Genomic DNA, 18,204 nt, shown 5'->3' with positions numbered 1-18,204 from the left:
ATGCATGGAGAGAGAAGTAGACACTGAAAGGGTAAAACTGTATCTACTTTCCTTTTGCATGGAGGGAAGTGTAAGGTATGATATAGAATTGGAAACTGCCTTCAAAAAACCTAAACAAACAGGAAAGTTGTTGAGAAGGAGATTAACATTGTAACTGCACACAGTTAACTGTGTGCAGTTACAATGTTATGTTCTACAATATGAGAAAAGGATTTAAGAAATCTACTGGGACAAGTGTAGAGAATGTAGCAAAGCCCATCAAATTATGAGAAATCTGGTAGTTAATAATGCTTTTGTCATTTATTTGCTACCTCTCCAAATCAGCATAAAGTATGCTAGGACTTTACTAGCATTAATTGAAACTTGTAAAATTTCTAATTATGTAGCAAAAGGGAACACAAAGCTCTTTGTGAATGAGGCAGCTCTGTTTCCATTATCTGCAACAGAGAATGTTGTAGGAATTGTCATTTAAACTAGTTGAAATTATTATTCCTATCAAATTAAAATGCCTAGATAGCAAATTTTCAGTGAATCTTTCTTTTCTCCTAAATTAAACTCATCCTAGAATCTTTAAACTTTTGAGGTTGGAGAAGATCTGGTGATGTAATGTATGAGAGCTTTCCTTTGTTGAAATGTAAAGCTGAATATAATCTCTTGTGTGCAATCTAAATAGTTTGACTTATTGATATATCAATATTCAATGTTTAAAACTTTGCTTTTCTCCAAATTGTGCAATAGTTTATTAAAGTGCTTATTCAAGAAGCTGTCACACAGAGTGTGTCTGGATCAGACTTTCCATGTAGAAGATGTGACATAATTACTCCACAGTCTGAAAATCCCACTGCTGATGTGCCAAAGCCTCTCCCCAGGTTCCCTCTAACAGAAATGGACATAAAGAACAGAAACATTGTTTTTCCTAAAACAAGACTAGGACAAAGCTCAGGTAAGAGGAATTAGTTATTAAATATAGCATCTGGAATATCTTGTGTTCAGAGGCTTTGTGTACTATATTGCATGTTTGGGAATTTTAGTGCTTTGGTTTTCTTCTCTTAGTCTAATAAGTGTGAATGACCAGTTCCCCACTTCTGCCTTTAGTTTGAGATGCTTTTTGGGTTTTTGGGGTTTTTGGGGTTGTGTTTTGGTATATTGGGAGTTATGGAGTTTTTTTGTTGTTGTTGGGTTTGGTTTGTTTTTTTGTTTTGTTTTGTTTGTTTTGAGGGTTTTGTTTCTTAGTTTTTGTTATTGTTGTTTTGGTTTGGGTTTTGTTTGTTGTTGTTTTGTTGTTGTGTTGTTGTTTTGTTTTTGGGGTGTTTTTTGGTGGGTTTTTTTTTCCCCCAGTTCTCCTTATACAGTATAGTCCCACCTTTTTTTCCACAGTTAGGTTTGTGTACAGGCAAATCAGTTGCCACTATGATGAATGCAGCTATGCTGTGCCTGGGAAAAGAGAGTGTAGAAGGTCACTGTGTCCACTTGAAACTCTTCTGGCACAGGCACCTTTGCAGTAGATCCCTTGTCATCTGCACTTATGCCCATAAGAGATGAGACCAATCTGTCTGTGTTTGGCAGGGAAATAAATGCTCTTCCTGAGGACAATAGGAGTGTCAGCTGTGAGGCTGGCTGTCCTTGTCTTGGTACGTAGTGATTGAGGAGGACAGGGTAGATAATGGAGGCTGAAATGCTTGGACTGTACTTTTAGTTCCAGTAATGCTTAAAATTCTCAAAGTAACTCTATGGAGCTCTCATTCTGTTATCTACAGACCAGTTTTTTTGTAGAACATACTTTTTTAGGCAATGAAGGTTTTTTTAATGAACCATTGCCACTATTTTTTTTTCCAGCAGACTTGAGGACTTTCAAGGCTTAATTTATCAATAATATCTTGGGGTTTTTTGCTAAAATTATGAAAGTATTGTAATAATAATACTTTGGTGTTTATATATTTCCTATATAATTTATGTCTGCAACTTCAACTTTTTAAGTGCTTTTCTAGACTGAGATGATCTTGTCCTAATAATTTCTTGCCAAGAGACATATATTTATATGCATGCTGAGTAACAAAACACATTATTTGGTACAAGTTTATTTGGTCCCAGACTGGGATATTGTGTTTTGTCTCTGAATGATCAAATAATATCTTGGGAAGGAGTTGGATATCTTTTGGGGATTTTTTGGTGGAGTCTAAATTTCTTGTGTATAAGCTTCTACAAATTTTATGACAGTGTGCTTTGTTTGAGTCTGCTCTTGAGATTTGTTATAATGAAAACTGTTTCCACTAAACTTGTGTTCATCTAGAGACACAGTTCCTGCTTAACTCTTTACACCAGGGATACTTGAACAAAGATGTTTAGTATGCTGGTCTGATATTTCTCTTTTAGAGAATTACCTGGAAATGGAGAATAAAGGGAATGAAAATCTGAAGTGGAAAATATCATCTTTTGCACCACCCTATATTAAAGTGAGTGAATGCTTGCATTGGGAGTTTTATGCAAATCTCTGGGTTTTATTTTAACTTTTCCTGCTGTGCTCTCTCTCCTTGCTGCCTCTCAAGGAAGAATATATATTTGAGCATGACTTCAGTTACAAAGGTTTTTTTCCTCTGTTCATATCAGGGAAATGTTTTGCTCCTTTTTTTCATCCCTGATGTGCTCCCTGACTATGAATCAATCGGTGCTCTGTGGTACAGTTTCTGCTTCACTTACTGCTTTACAGGGTTGGCTTGTGCTCATACAGTGTCACCATCCAGACTGCATTAAGTGATCAAGCATAAATGAAAGATTGGTGTCTCTTTTTGGCTGCAGAATGCCAGACTTGTCTTGTTCCAGGCTTTTGCTGCTGACATTGCACTGTACGTGGTATCTCTGTAGAAATTTGAGTTAGGTCAAGGATATTTTAATTACAGTGCTGTTGCCTCTGCCTAGCTGTTGATATTTGTAAATGCTGCCCTATTTTTTGATAGTCTGAAATGCTGTGATGATTTTTGATTTTATGCTAGAATTATTATTATGCTCTTTTGTTGTGAAATGATGAAAAATGGTTATATAGCACCCTTACCAGTACCCGTGGGACTGAGTTTGTCATGTTGTAGCCAGTGCACCACCTCTGAACTGTAAGTCAGTAGTGGTGACTGGATTTGGTAGTTTCAGTCTTTATTAATTTGCTTTTAGGGAGTCAGTTTCAATTCTTTTCTTAAAAGTACCTTAATTGGGTGTATTTTCCTCAGTCTTCTGCAAGGGGGGGTGTATGTGTGGGTGTATTGTGTGGTTTCAGGCTATTTTTTTCCTTTCCCTTCAAATCTGACTCATCAATTGATTTGCAGGGTGTGGATGGAAGTGGCACTGTTTATAGGGTTCCTTACTCTGCTTTTGGATTTTCCCATGTTTCTGGTACCCTTGAAGTTCATGAACAAGAGAAGGTAAACATTTATAAATATTTCAGGCATATTAATGTATCTCAATTGCAAAATAAGATCTTAAATGAGAAATAAATTTTATTTGATAATGATGAAATGTTGGCCTTTCAATACTGGGCTCTGGAGTGTGTCAGATATTCTGCATCAGCCTAATTCAGCAGAGTTAATTCTAAGAATTCATGCAATCAAAGTAGTTTGATTTCAAAGTGGTGGTGTGTTTGTGTTACTCTTTGGGGGTTTTTAAGGACAAATTATTTCAGAAGAGAAAATTATTTTAAATGTTTTGTAAAATTCCAGAAGAAAATGGCAAATAATCCTGGGTTCTTACAAAACTGGTGTAAGCACCTGATTCCCTTCCTTGAAGCATTCTTGCTGTACTTGTTCAGGGACAGCTGTCTGCTCCTAAAGTTGGTTTCATTTGACTTGCAATTTTATCTCCTGGCCAGTAGAGGGTTTCATAACCACAATTATAAAGCACATGCAAGGATAGACTGAATGGATTGGTAAGGGTCTTTCCTCCCTCATCTTCTCTCATAATGCTACTTGAGTTTTATCTTTTCATCTTCCTTAAAACCTATCTTTTCATTGTTATGGATAATTATTTCCATAGAGATGCAATTTGTAATCTATTTGCAAGAATAAAAAACTTATTCCTGTCCATTTTCATAGTAATTTCATAATATTGCAAGCCATTATTTCAGTTTAAACGATGATATTTGCATTAGCAATCCTAGTTCAGGCCTATTTGAATAACATTTACATCATTGGCATGCCAGGCTGTGGGCTGGAGCTGATAAGGTACAGTGCTATAGTGACTGGCTGGGTTTTTTGCAGTGGATATTATGATTGGCTAATGAGATATAATTGTAGTGATCTATTTTAATCTGCTGCTCTCTTTCTCTTCTTCTCTCAACCTCACTTCTGAAGTTTATTCTTGAATTAACCTGGTACAGCACTATATGGAGACAACCCTTTGTTACATAGGTGACCTTTAAGGATGATCAAATTCATAGGTTGCAAGTTGGCTTAAATTTTAGGCTTTCTAATAATTGTAGTGCAGGAATTAGAGATTTGGAGCTGGAGGAGGTAAGTTCTTCACAACTTAGTTGCCAGATGAAGGAAGTTTTTCCAGGTGCACATATTTCCCTTTCTGGTCCCCTTTCTCTCCATTTTACTAACAGAAATAATTGTGCCAACATTTGCTGACTTTGCTTAAAGCAGATTATCTGAACTCAAGTTTATTCAAAATTGCTTGTACAACATATTTCATCCATTTTTTTCCACTTGCTGGCAGAGGAGGACTAGCTAGTTGTATAGTTTTCTGCAAGATCACCTGTGTGTGCCATGTGTGTTCTGTAGTGTGTAAATTTTGTGCTGGCTGAACCATAACTTTGTACAGGTTAAATTGAACCATAACTTTGTTCAGGTTAAATTGTGAAGGTCCTGAAGATTATTAGTGTTTGCAAAATTTGCCTTTTTTTTTTTGGGGTTTTTTTTTTCGTAGGTTGCTGTAATTTTTTCACCTAGAGATAAAGGAGATTACTCCCAGTTCTGGGACCTTGAGTATTACTCAGTTGGAAATCCAAGCAGGAAACACAAATTAAAATTTCAGCTTTCTGGAAATGTGAGTATATAAAAGCTATAAACACTGTTCGAACATAAATTTTTGATAACATCTTGATTTTACTATACACTTCTCTTTCATGTATACATTGGTATATTCTGCAAAAAAACTCAACCCTGGTAGTATTTTTGCTGGGTTAAATTGTATTTTTTTCCTTATGTTCCTCTTCCTTATGTGATAATGCATTATCCTTTGCCATTCATGATATAAAAATTTATTTAGCTCAAAGACAGTAGAGACAAATTTACATTCTAGGGGAATTGTTTCTGTAGACAAAGGTATTTCTATCAGTTTTGTTTGGTTTTTTGCTCGCTGGTTTTATTTTTGTAAATAAGTAGTGAAGTAACTGACCTTTGCTATAATACATAAATCAATGCAGTTTTGGAATTTTCAAATATCCATCCTGGAAATGGGTATTTGTGTCTCTAATAAAACCTGGTTCAGTATTTTATCAGAGTAACAATGTAGGTGGGGATAATTGTGAAATTTATACATGGCAGCAACTGGGTTTGAGCTTCCCTTTGCTCCCCGTTTGTTCCTCAGCTCAAACTTCATGGTAAGGCTTGGAAGAAGTGGGTTGGGAGTTGCATCTGGTTTTCTGTGCTCTCTCTCCTTACCTTGCTTTTTATCCCATCTATACAAGAGGAATTTACCTAGGACAGAGGATTTATTATCATAAGGAAGAATTAATTACAATGATTAGTTAAATAAGCTGAAGAGCTTTGTACATTGAGTATGGCATTATTGCTATATATGCTTTGCTGTCCTCTTTAGAAGGTTTGACTTGATTTTTCTCAGAAGTCCACTCAAAGATTTGGCATCTTTCTTTGGAGTATTAAGCATGCTTCAGTAGTAAGAACCTTACTTATCCTTCTTACATTTGTTTTGTAGGTTCCTTGTTCTTTCCAAATTAATTGTGTTGAAAGAGTACTTGTAAAAAGGTTTAATATTAAACGACTTCTGATTTTTTTTCTGTATAATGTTTGGTTTTAGAGGGTTTTTTATTAAACTTTCATCAAATTCTTTGGTCATAATTTTCCTGAAAATGAGGAAAACATCTAAATCATTTGTCTTTTTAAAGCTAGTTGAAGTGTGGAGAAGATTAATTCTTTAACAGAACTCTAGAGTTTTAAGGAAGTCTCTTCTTAAAACGTGACTGGTTGTCAGAGTTGTGTAAATCTTTGAGCTGCATGACTTGATATTAATGTTTTCAAACTACTACTGTGTCAGATTTGTTCTTGATTTTTTTCAGAGCTGTTAACAATTAGATCTTGATAGCATCTCTGCACATGGGAAAAAAGTTAGTAGAAAATACTTGAAATGCATGTCACGATCATTTTCAGAGATTTGAAAAGGAAGTACTATATTTATCAACTAGGTAGGGAACATCTGTTGAGAAAAGGGATCAACACAGAACATTTAGAGTGTTGCAGCTTTTAGTTGAGAAGGCAAGAGAAGTGAGTCATAATCTGTTATCTTCTTGGGATCAAGAGTTTAGGCAGTGTTACTAAAACTTTGAAAAGGACTTGGAATCTGGTGGCTTTGCTGAGGCAGGGGGCTACAGCTGTGGTTAGTGTGACTTTTGATAGAATAAAGGGGGAAGAGTGACTGACTGTCATTCAGAGTGACTGAGTGATGTTTATTTATAGCACCACTTCAGAAGAAATGAAAAATTTGAAAGAGCTCAGGAAGGAACTAAAAGAACAACATTAAGTTAGGAAAATCAGTGGCACCTACCACTTTAATCTTTTTCCTGACAAATTAATTGACTGTAATTTTGATTATGGTCTACATGTGTTTGCAGTCCTCACCATTGGAAACTGTAGTCAGGAGTTCAGCTCATCATGTCTCTGAAAGCAGTCTGAGAGACAGAGGAAGGAGGGATTCTCTGTGTGCTCTGAGCCCCAGCCTCTCAGTGCTGGTCATTCAAACTTAGTGTTGTCCTTTCCTGAGGAACATTTGTTCCTGCTGCTGGGAGCTGCTCCTGGGGGCTCTTTGAAGATCACTGAGCTGAAAATGAATATTGTGCACAGGAGTCTTGGACTGGTATTTGGGTCTAACTATCAGTCCCTTCTGGGTGAACTGGCAAGCACCTGCCACGAGGCTGAGACAGCAGCAAAGTCCTGACTGCTCCTTTAGCATGTAGAAAATTGAGGACTTTATAAAGAACCCTTGCTATTTTTTAAGATATTACAAATGTTGCATGCATGCCATTTTTTAGTTTACATGGTTTATGTACTTTAAAAAGTTAAATAATGTACATAAGTGACAATAAATAAGTTTGAAAGTATCAGCAGCACAGAGCTTCATTATCTTTGTGTATCTCAGAAGTGAGAAGAGGGAAAACCTTTTTAAACTCTGTGAGAAAAATAATTCCAATTTTCAAGCTATACAAATTTCTGTGTTCCTGAGGTGTCTTTGGAACTGCAGCACTCAATTGTAACCATTTGGAGTGTTAATGTACTGCTCTCATTTGAAATAGCAGAAGTCAGTACAGGCTGTGGTAAAGCAATCAGTATTTCAAGATGCCCTTATCAAGACTGGGGTAACTTCTGATCATTTTCCATAATGTACCTTATTCTCATGCAGTCAAATTGCCTTTTGATAAATTAGAATTTGAATGATAACAGAGGCATGATGGCCACTGTTTTTCACTGTGTGGAAAAATAAAAGCTCTTGAAATGGGACACATGTGCAAATCCCTTCTTGTCTTTATTAGGTTCTACTGGGGTTCATGGGTTATTTGCAACTGAAAAATATATTCTTTAAAATAAGATTAAGAATTTTTTTTATGGCTGCTGCTATTTCTGACAGACTGATTAGCAGCTCTTTCAATAGAAGAAATGAATGTCTAAAAGACAAGTTTGTCATAGCAGCTCTATTGAAGATGAATCTATTTTTTTCATCTTCCCTGCGTCAGGGAATCAACTGCTTGTCTAAAACGTCAGCACCATTTCAAAAATTGACATAATGTTGTACAACCATAAGTGTAGGAGGTTCTTTTGGTTCTTTAACTTTGTTTAAGATGTTGTGACCCAAGGGGACTCCAAAGAATATCTGGCAAGATTCACTAAGCAACACAGAATTTGAAATTGCTTATTTGTTCAATTATTCCCGTTGGGTGATCTGGTCTCCCTGTGTTAGAATACCCTAAATGGGGGTCTTGGTGATGATAAATATTTTGGCCTAATTTCTGAATGCAGAAAATACCATATAGTGCATTATCTGTTTCTCCCTCTCTGGAGAGGCCTATCTTTGAGAAGGATGTATTGTTCATAGTACAAAATTATTACCAAGCTTTTTGCTGTCTTGAGAATCAGATTATAATGCTGACTTATGTCTTCCTTCTTTCTGAGCAGTTGTTTTGCCAACTTGGTTGTTCTTGAGGCATGTGGGCATAATATCTGCAGAGGAAGTGAGGTGTTTTTTGGCTTTTAGTAAAATCTTGGTTGCTTGCAGCCTTTTTGAGATTCCACCTGCACTCCTAGTTTGTTGTGAACTGTCTTGTAATAAATAAGTATTTGTAAAGCACAGAAGCCTGTTGATGTAGTCCTCCTAACTAATTGCTTCCATCTTGATGATCCAGACTCTCGTGCTCCTGAAAGATTATTCTTGAAATAAAAAGTCTTGGATTGGGTTAGGGGGATGACTTACATTCCTGAATACTTAAGTACTTTTGAACTTGAAGTTCACAATCTTCTCTGGTTTTGCCAATAGAGTACTAAAGCAGAAAATGAAACACCAGTTGTGAAATCTTCTCCAAGTGCCCTTAAAAAAGCTGAGCTTGCAGTTACACCAGAAAGGAAAGCTTACCCTGACGGACAACCAAAAAGAATAAGGTATGTATGGACAAAACCTGACAAGAGTGTGTCTGCAGCTGGGCAAAAGGGTCAGGGAGTAGAACCCAACTCCACAACCAAAACCTTTTTTACCATTGGGACATCTGTGGGGTGGAACAGGCTTCACAGAGCGTCTGTGCAGTCCCTGTCCTCAAATGGTTTTAGGATTTAACTGGTCAGCTTGCTCTGACCTCACATCTGACCCTGACTGGAGCAAGAGGTTGGGCTACAAACCATCTGAATGTCTTCTGCCCTGAATGATCCTATGATTCTATGTTAGAATAAGCAGCTATAAAAAACAGACTTGCCAAAAACTCTTGGTGGCTTTGTATTATTCAATCTTCCATGCTTTTTGTTTTCAGTTGAGTTTCTAAGTTGTCTAACTACAATGTTCTGTGGTGAATGAAATGGTATTGGCAGTAGAATTTTGTCTATGCTTTTTATGTATTTGCCTTTTGGACACTCCAATTGACTACGAAGTCAATTCTGAGAAAACCACAGTAGTGCATGTCTTAACCTTGCTGTTCAGTCTTAAGTTGATTGTCAGTTCTTTTACAACGGGGTGATGTGAATATGGCAGGAAAGTAAAACATTTGGTCAAATCTGCAATCTTTGATAATAAGACTCTAGGTCTCTGGTAAAGCATATGGGGGAAAAATTCAGACTGTGAAAGTACATATAAGGAAATTCCTGTATATTTATGCCAGAGTGATACTTTCATTATTCTTTCTAGCTAAATTATCTTGCCTACAAAACTTAAGGTGAGAGAGTTGATGTTTTCTGGATCTTTCTATTTTTTCTGATTTATTCTCAGAAAATACACTTGTACTTCAAGTATGCAATCAACATACCCTGATCATACAGGTCAGAAATGTTAATATCTTAAATCCCTTTTTCAAATCAGACAAAAAGAGGTGATTCAAGGGGTGTATGCACCAGAAGATGTCTACGTTTTTCCTCTAACCAGAGTTGGGGAAGCATGCACATTAAAGGTGCACTTGCGGAATAACTCCCGTACAACACACGTGGTAAGTCTGACAGACTCATCTGAAATAGATATTTGTCAGTCCTTTCAGTTGCTCAGCTGCACTGGTTTTTTCTCTTTTACTCTTGACAAAGATTTCAATAGTACATGTCTTAGTTTGCTAGTACCAAAAATCAATATTTGAAGAATTTTGACGTGTAATTTTTCTGTTTTGTCTGACTGAATAACTGAGTGTATTTGTAATAGTATATTACAAATAATAAAATAACTGAGTGTATTTGTAATATTATAATAGTAAAGTATGGTAGATCATATTTTGCATAGGTTTGTTATTGTTCTGATTTGCTGATTTTAATTTTTTTAATTAATTCAAAATATTGAAGTAAGTTTTTTTTCTTTACTGTTCACAAATGTGGGCATTCTGTATTTTTAAACCCTGGGTCTGTGTAAAGCTGTATTTGTAAATGACCTGATTTATCTTACACATGTCATAAATTGAATATGATGGACTTAAATATAGTGCACTTTTAAGCATTTTGTATTAAATTACAGCTGAAATTTGTAAGTCCCAGGGAGCCTTTCTACATCAGGCACTTGAAATACTCTCTAAGGTGAGTAATGCATATGCTAACATTTTCTCCTAACAAAAAAATTTACCAAGTAATTCAGTAAGATAAATATCTTCTATATATGTACAGTGCTAAAAAATATTCTGGATGCTTTTGTTTATGGTTACTGGTTTGGGGGGGAGGGGGTTGTGAGGCTTTTTTGGTTGGTTTTTGTTTTTTTTCTTGTTCAACTGTACTCTCTGTTCGAAGCAGAATGAGCCCACACAGTTATTTCCGCATCTGCCAATTTCTTCCCTGCAAATTGTTTCTAACAGTGCTGCTGCTTTTAATGTTAAGCCTAATGCTTCATGTAACCATTTGGCATGCTGTGCACAATCAAGTCATTCCTTCCATTTATACTTTCTGCACAACAGACCAAGCAAATTGTCTTCATCATGCTTCTAATTTGACAAACCTGCAGAGCTGCATCAAAGGTTCTCTGCAAACACAAGGTTTCAGCAGCCACTGGAATTGTCTGGTCATACCAACTATTTCAGCATTTTACCTGCATAAAAGAAATTTTTGAGTTAGGGATAGCAGTCCCTGAGAATAAACCCAGTCATCTGTGGAGTTCATTACAAGCATGTGCCAGTAGTATTCGTCATCTGTTCAAGAAGTGCAGCATCTCACATGCTCATCTGCAACAGTGGGATTCTCAGGGAGCAGAAATGCAACTGTTTCATTGGAAGTGGTGCAGCATACATTCTCAGTGTTTAAACAGGTTCCCATTTTAAACACAGGAAAGCTAAGGCTATAGAGAGCAGAAATTGGGAGCAAATTGTAAATGGAGTTAGATATTCTGCCTCCTAATCTGCTCCACATTTATCACAGAGACAGGGCTGTGGTGGTGTTAGCCAGAGGTATTCAAGGTATTCTTAAGGCCACTTTTCAGTGCCAAGTGTTGTAACTCCTCTTAGGCTTGTGTTAGTGCTTCAATTTAAATGTCATCTTTTTATTAAATATTTCACATGAGATGGCACAAAAGGATTTTTTTGGGGGTAGTGACCAGGATAACATCTATTCAAATAAAGACAACTAGCTAGATCTGTCTGAGGCTGTACAGCAGCACACAAAGGACAGGATGTCTTGATTTAGTCATCCTTGACAAAAAATTAGTAACTTCACTAGAAAACACTTGATATTTCAGAAATATTTTTGAGGAATGCTGTAGAAATTATTTGGTATATTTTCTGCATGAGATTATGAACTCCTACTGCATTTATCTAAAGTAGACTTAACAAGTTTAAAAGTCAGTCTACTATTTTTTTCCTCGTAACTTTGTCAATTTTTTCTTCTGTTGTAAGTACCAGCTTTTCCTGTCTTAAAAAAAATAATTTCTCTGAAGTCTATATAATGCTCTCCCATTTATGAGCATAAAACACAGAAGATTTGCTTGACTTGGATAGATGTTTTTTAAAAAAGTGTTAAAAGTGTTTTAAATGGCTTTTATTCAAGATTAGCATCAAGAAGGATATCAGTAAAGCCACTGGTAACTGTTTCCTTCTAAATTTGGGCATCTGAGGAAGTAATGTTCAAAACTGGATGAGAAGACTCTTTGCAGGAACTTGGAATATTAGTCTGTAAATAAGAGTATAAGAGTAGAAATTACTATCTACCTATAAGTTTTTTGCCAAAAAATTATAATGTGCTAAACATTGTCTATTGGATACTCTTAATTTTGAGGGCCAAATTTAAAAGTAATTCTGCATAATTAAGTTTTAAATCTTGATAAAGAAAGTGAAACTTTGTATGTAATATCAAGAGTCTTGGCATTCAGAATTTGGTGTAGTGCTTTTGCCAGTTCTTCAGTTGATTATGCAATCCCAAGTACCAGTACACAGCACTGCTGTGGAATTCTGTCTGCAATCTACACCCAAAAGAGTTCTATTTGTTTACAGACTAGAATTTCTTTTACTGCAAGGAGAATACTTTTAACAATATGACTCTTAAGTGATACAAACACATGAATTAAGCATTAAAAAAATGACCAGTTTGTTTCTGGAAGGACTGCCAGGTTGCTATGCCTACTTAAAGCTTGAGAACACAAGTGTCCCAATTTTATTGCTTTCAGAAGCCATCTGATTACAGGGTAGTATATTTTCCAGATACTACTAAAAGGTAAAGCTGTTTGTTGAGTTGTTCCTTTCACTTATTATGGTTGTTTCCAGTAGCCACCCCTCTGGGTGTCAATGGTCACTGTTCATTGATGAACCATCTGGTTACTATGGCTTAAACTGGGCTAACTGCCCATGCTCTTCTTTTTCAACTTGTTGCAGTGTTGTGTTTTGAGGATTAGAGGATTGGTTTGTCTGTGAAGCAGGCTTCAGACATGCCTGACTTCTCAGAAATAGCGCTTGAAACTGGTGCAACAACCTGTAAAAGCCATACACTAATCAGAGACTAACTGAGGTGCTGGCATAGTGGAAAGTTTGAAATGAAAGGAGTGTTTTAAGAGAAAAAGAGTTAACTGCAGCAGAATTCTACTTGTCCTGAAACTATAGTTTTTGATTACTGTACTTGAGAAAAATCTTCCACGTTGCCTAATTTCTGAGAATATTTATGTTATGGAGTAGCCCAAAGAGCTGTTACATCTGGAGTCTGAACTTTCCAGTCTTGTAGCTGAGAAAATGAAATGGAAGCAAGTGTGATGAGTCTTATCACAGTTGTGAGAATTACAAAACAGACTACATAATGTCTGACTTACTCTGCTTTTAGGGAAGAACAGTAATGTGTTTAGACCCACCCAATGGACACCTAAATTTAGAGATCAGGAGGAATTTAATATGCTTGTCATTTGCTAAGAAACTGCTCTGCCTCAGTACCATTGAGGCCATATGGTGCATATTCTGGAAATTAAAATTTGCCAGCCAGATTGGCCATCTTTTTGAAAGAGCAATACCTAACTTACTGTTAAGTTTTTGATAAAGTGTACATTTGAGTGTGGTCATATTGTTCTTTTTGAGTAAGTGTTATGTAATGTATCAGGGAGCATACCTATATTATTTTGGAGATGATACAGATTTCTGTATCTCTTCTGGCTTTCTACTAAGTTTACTTTTACTTCAGTAAATTCTCAGGTGGCCTACTTACATGCAGCTTCACACTCTATTCCTACTAAAATTTATGTTTTCCAACATAATGCATGTTACAGATTAAACAGTCATACTGATGTCCTTCACTTTAAAAAAATTGATTTTTTTAAAATGAGCTGAGTGAATATCTTCAGCCTGTATATCATAGATGGTTAAAAAGACAGACACTGCCAGATTTGTTATACAACACTTGGCAGTCGAGTATGAGACATGAAACTGATTTGGTTGTGTTCCTTTGGTGCACTGTTGGATGTACAATTAGTACTTTATTTTTGTATTCACCTGATGGAAAAAATACACTACCCTCCCAGTCTTTATTCTAAATGTGTGTACTCTTATTTGATTGACCAGGATGTTGTTAAAAAAAAAATTGCTGGTGTGGTTACTTCAACACTAAGGATGATACTAGCAAATGAGAATTGTGTGTAGGGCAGGTGTTATGATTTCAGATGTGGGTAGGGGATAGAGTAGAAGGATAAAATCATAGACTGATTATGATAGCTTGAATTAGTGCAGAGAAAATGAGTATGAGAAGGTAGGAACACTGAGAAAAAGTAGGAGAAATAAGCACATTCCAGAGGACTTTGGACAATACTATACACTCTTAAGGAAAGGAAATTGAAGGAATGGTAAAAGCAAACAAAGCTGTCTTTTCTGTTCCTACTAAGTGGGGGTGTTCATAATTCCTTATTTCAGTTTGTGCCTGTTACTGCCACCTGTTTCAGTGCTGGATGTTTCTATTGGATGCCATGGAATCCAATAGACTGCCACTCAGAATTTTCAGCTACTGCTTTTACAGCTTATATTTTTAAGTAATTCAGTCTAGGCTTTTGGCAATTAATACAGATACCCATTACATTTGGTATGTTTTTATGTAATCCAAATAGAAGAGGAATTATGTAAAAACAGTGTAAAATTTCTAAAATGCTGTTTGAGGATGGACATACTGATTTACAATAATTCAGCAAAATATTTCTTATTGTGGAGGCAATTAGAAGTAATAGAATTTAGTAGCTTCGAATGCATGGATTTCAGAAAAGAGTTGGGAATTTTAATGTACTTGTGTGATGTTTGAAGGGAAGAAATGTAGTAATTTTGCTCTAAATAAAGTTTATGCACTGTCATTATTGCCAAGAGGCAGACCAAGCTTACCAAGGTAAACAAGCAGCAATAAAGTATTGTATTACTTTGTATAATCAGAAGGCAAAAATGACCTTGAAGATCAAAGTCCTTCAGAAGAAAAATAGATAATCAAATCTATAAAACTAAACTTGATGATCTGGTACACATCCAGTATACCATTGTGGTGAAAATCCAAACTAGACAAGAATTTGTCTGTCAGGTAGTATTTACTTGTTTATTAACAATTTTTATGCCCACAATTGCCTTTTTAGATCCTGTCACTACATTGCTGTGCCAGTCCAGTTCAAGCCAAAGGTAGAAGGAATGTTTGAAGATGTCTTTGTTGTGCTGACAAGCAAATATGGCCCAATTAAAATTCGCCTATATGGTAAAGCTATTGGAAAAAAATAGAACTGTTTTTTATCTGTTTATAAGAATTTATAACAGTTTATATTATTTAAAATATTAAAATATTTGCTACTACATTTCCATACTAATGTCCTACTTGTTTTGCCCTGTGATGCTGCTTTGATGAAAAGTCTTCTGTAAGATAAATTATGGTGCTTGTTTCACAAATCTGTTTTGATAGTAAAAACAGTGAGAAATAACATTGTATATTGTAAAGTTACCATTTTATAATTTATGTTTCTGCACTTTTAAAGAAAATGGAAGTTTTGTATTTTTGCATTTATTAGAAATAGCTAGATACTGATATATTTTATTTTAAACATTGTAAATTCAGAAATAAAATCTATTTGTAAACAGTTGGTTCTGCCTGATTTCTGTCTGTTTCAGAGGATTCTTTGCTGTACATAAGGGATCAAGCTGCCTTCTCTTAGACAATGCTAAATTTTTGGGGGGCTGTGAAGGAACAGGGGTAGGTGTTGCAGTCCAGAAGCTGATCTATATCACATTTCCATGAGGTAGTGCTGGGATCTGACAGTCAGCCCCCACCTTTTTACACAGTTCATTGGCAGGCATAAGCATTGTTTTTAATCTAACAGTGTGAAAACAATGTAAATTTTAACATGACCAATAGTGCCTTCAGCCCTCCAGAATTATGCATCTTACCCAGTATTCTGTCTCTGAAAGTCACACAAAGATGATGTTACTTTGAGAAATGATGTAAGCCTGGCTGCTTACTGGTTCAATTCCATTTCCTCAGTATCTGCCACCAGATGAATAAGGATGGGAGGTAGAATCCCACCTCTGCCTTTTCTCTGCATTTATTGGCCTGTTTGTGAATTCACCTGTTCACATTTTTTAACCCTTTTGACACTGTTTCCACATCTCCATCTCCACATCTCAAAAAGTTCACTGTCTATTCTTTTAACAAAATTTGGGTTTTTCTGTGATAAACTGTATTATTTCTGATTTAATTGAGTACTCTCTAATTTTTATATTGTAGGAGTCACTAAACAACTGTTCCCCCATCCCTTGTTGCCATGTCATAGGTTCATAGAGTAGTTTGGGGTGGAAGGGAACTTTAAAGGTCATCTTGTCCACCACCCCTGCCATGGACAGGAGCAACTTTAACTAGATGAGGTTGTTCAGAGCCCAACTCAATCTGACCTGAACTTTTGCTTCCATGGATAGATGTCTTCCACTGCTCTGGGCAACCTGTTCCCAGGGTATAATTGGGTTTCTGTGCTCCAGGTGTACATTTCCAGCTCATAGGCAGCGTCTCACTCACCAACACCCCAGGCTGGACTGGGCAGGGCTGCCCTTGATCTGTTCATTCCCATGAATGGTGCTGGGGCTGCCCTGACCCAGATGCAGCCCCTTGCTCTGGGACTTGTTAAACCTCAAGAGACTCCCAAGTGCCCACTTGCTGAGCTTGTCCAGGTTCCTCTGGATGGTATCTCATCCTTCAGGTGAGTCCTTCCCTGCTCAGCTTGGTGTCTGCAAACTTGCTGAGGGTGCACTCCATCCCTTCTTCTGTATCATTAATGAAGATATTAAATAACACTAGTCCCAGTATGGAATTTTGAGGGACAGCACTTAGCACTGGTGCCCATTGGGACTCTGAGCCATTGATCAGTGCCCTCTGGATGTGACCATCCAAGCAATTTCTTAGCCAGTTAACAGTCCACCCATCAAATCCATTTCTCTCCGGTTTAGAAAGAAGGATGTTGTGCAGGACGGTGTCAAAGGCTTTAAAGAGTCGAGATAACATTTGTAACCCTTCCCTTTTTCACTGATGTAGTCACTCCATGCAGAAGGCCATCAGCTTGGTTAGACAGGATTTCCCTTTGGTGAAGGGTTGTCTCCCTGTCCTCCATGTGTTCTAGCATAGCTTCTAGGAGGAGCTGTTCCATGATTTTTGCAGGCACAGATGTGGGGCTGATGGGTCAGTAGTTCCTGGGCTCCTCCTTTCTGCCCTTTAAAAATGGGTGCAATGTTTGCCTTTTTTCAGTCACCTGGGACTTCACCATCATGACTTGTCAAATACCATATTGCTTGTAGCCTTTGGCTCTGTCTTCTATTTTATTTTTGTAGCATGTATGGCCAAAGTTGCTTTAAGACAGAAGTGCATGTTTTTGACAGCATTGTTCTGTCATAGCATGTGTACATTATTCCCTTCTTCAGGTTGGTAGGAGTGTGAGTGAAATTTGTTTTAGTAGGAGGTTGTTGGTTTAGCAGCATTTTAAAACAATTGAAATGTGAAAAAGCAGGTGGAAAGACTTGAAGTACCCTCTGCATTGTCTTTGGTACATACCATCAGTGTTGAGTACAAGTATACTAAAGCTGCTGTTTCTCAGAAATCTGGAAACCAGGAAGGGCAGATTTATTAAAAGAAATTAAACTAGAGATGAGAAGTCTTGGCACCTCCTTATTCTCCCAGCATGTAAGTTCATGTCTGTGAGATACTGTGACCATGTTCCTTTTGCCCTCTTTCTGCCAGATGTTTCATGTTTCCTTAACTGATGGGATGCCTGTGTACTTCTGAATACAGAATTTCAATAGAGGGAATCTTCTGCCTGCTGCCTTAGCTTGACAGGCTTGGCTGCTTCATTTGAGAAAGACCTTAGTGTACAAAAGCCTGTGGCTGATCAGTTTTAGAAGCACAATTGGAAGTCTCTTCTAGAGCTGGAAAAAAGACTAAGCTGCCTTTGAATTACAATAAGAAGCCCTGACTTTGGATAATTAAGTATTTGGTGTAAATTCAGAATTGTCTTTGTGTTCTATTCCTGTGCTAGGCCTGCTGTCTGTGACCCTGTTCATGCTTCTGCTATGGGCTTTTCTTGAGTTCTTGAGATGAGAAGAAGAATTGGGAAGAATGGTTATGCATTTTTTCCTATGTTTTCTCCTGGGTTGGATGTAAGGGAAGGAAAGGATGCAGAATGTGCTGCTGTGGATACTCTGGTGAACTATGCTTGTGTGCATAAATATGTAAATATATACAGGTGAAATAATCTAAGTATGAGCAAATGACCTGCCCTCATAATCCAGGGGAATCCTGATTTGCAGATGATGTGAATTATTTTGGTACCTGTTTGCAGCCCACTGTGCTTGTTTCACTCCCA

The 18,204-nt window shown here is 36.8% G+C and overlaps 1 protein-coding gene across 1 annotated transcript in view; it reads left to right on the top strand.

The window, feature by feature from the left end:
* CEP192 (centrosomal protein 192) overlaps nt 1–15,441 on the top strand; it is a 72,450-nt gene extending 57,009 nt beyond the window's left edge. Inside the window, exons 49-56 of the mRNA XM_077190284.1 lie at nt 739–943; nt 2,374–2,453; nt 3,315–3,410; nt 4,912–5,031; nt 8,749–8,870; nt 9,775–9,898; nt 10,408–10,466; nt 14,950–15,441. Of these exons, the coding sequence (XP_077046399.1) occupies nt 739–943; nt 2,374–2,453; nt 3,315–3,410; nt 4,912–5,031; nt 8,749–8,870; nt 9,775–9,898; nt 10,408–10,466; nt 14,950–15,088 (945 nt within the window). The 3' untranslated portion in view covers nt 15,089–15,441. The remainder of the gene's footprint in view (nt 1–738; nt 944–2,373; nt 2,454–3,314; nt 3,411–4,911; nt 5,032–8,748; nt 8,871–9,774; nt 9,899–10,407; nt 10,467–14,949) is intronic.
* The last annotated feature ends 2,763 nt before the right edge of the window (nt 15,442–18,204 follow it).

This window comes from Agelaius phoeniceus, chromosome 1, assembly GCF_051311805.1.
Source record: "Agelaius phoeniceus isolate bAgePho1 chromosome 1, bAgePho1.hap1, whole genome shotgun sequence".
NCBI classification, from domain to species: Eukaryota; Metazoa; Chordata; class Aves; order Passeriformes; family Icteridae; genus Agelaius; species Agelaius phoeniceus.
Note: the sequence above shows the minus strand (reverse complement) of the source record. Positions and strands in the feature narration are given on the sequence as shown.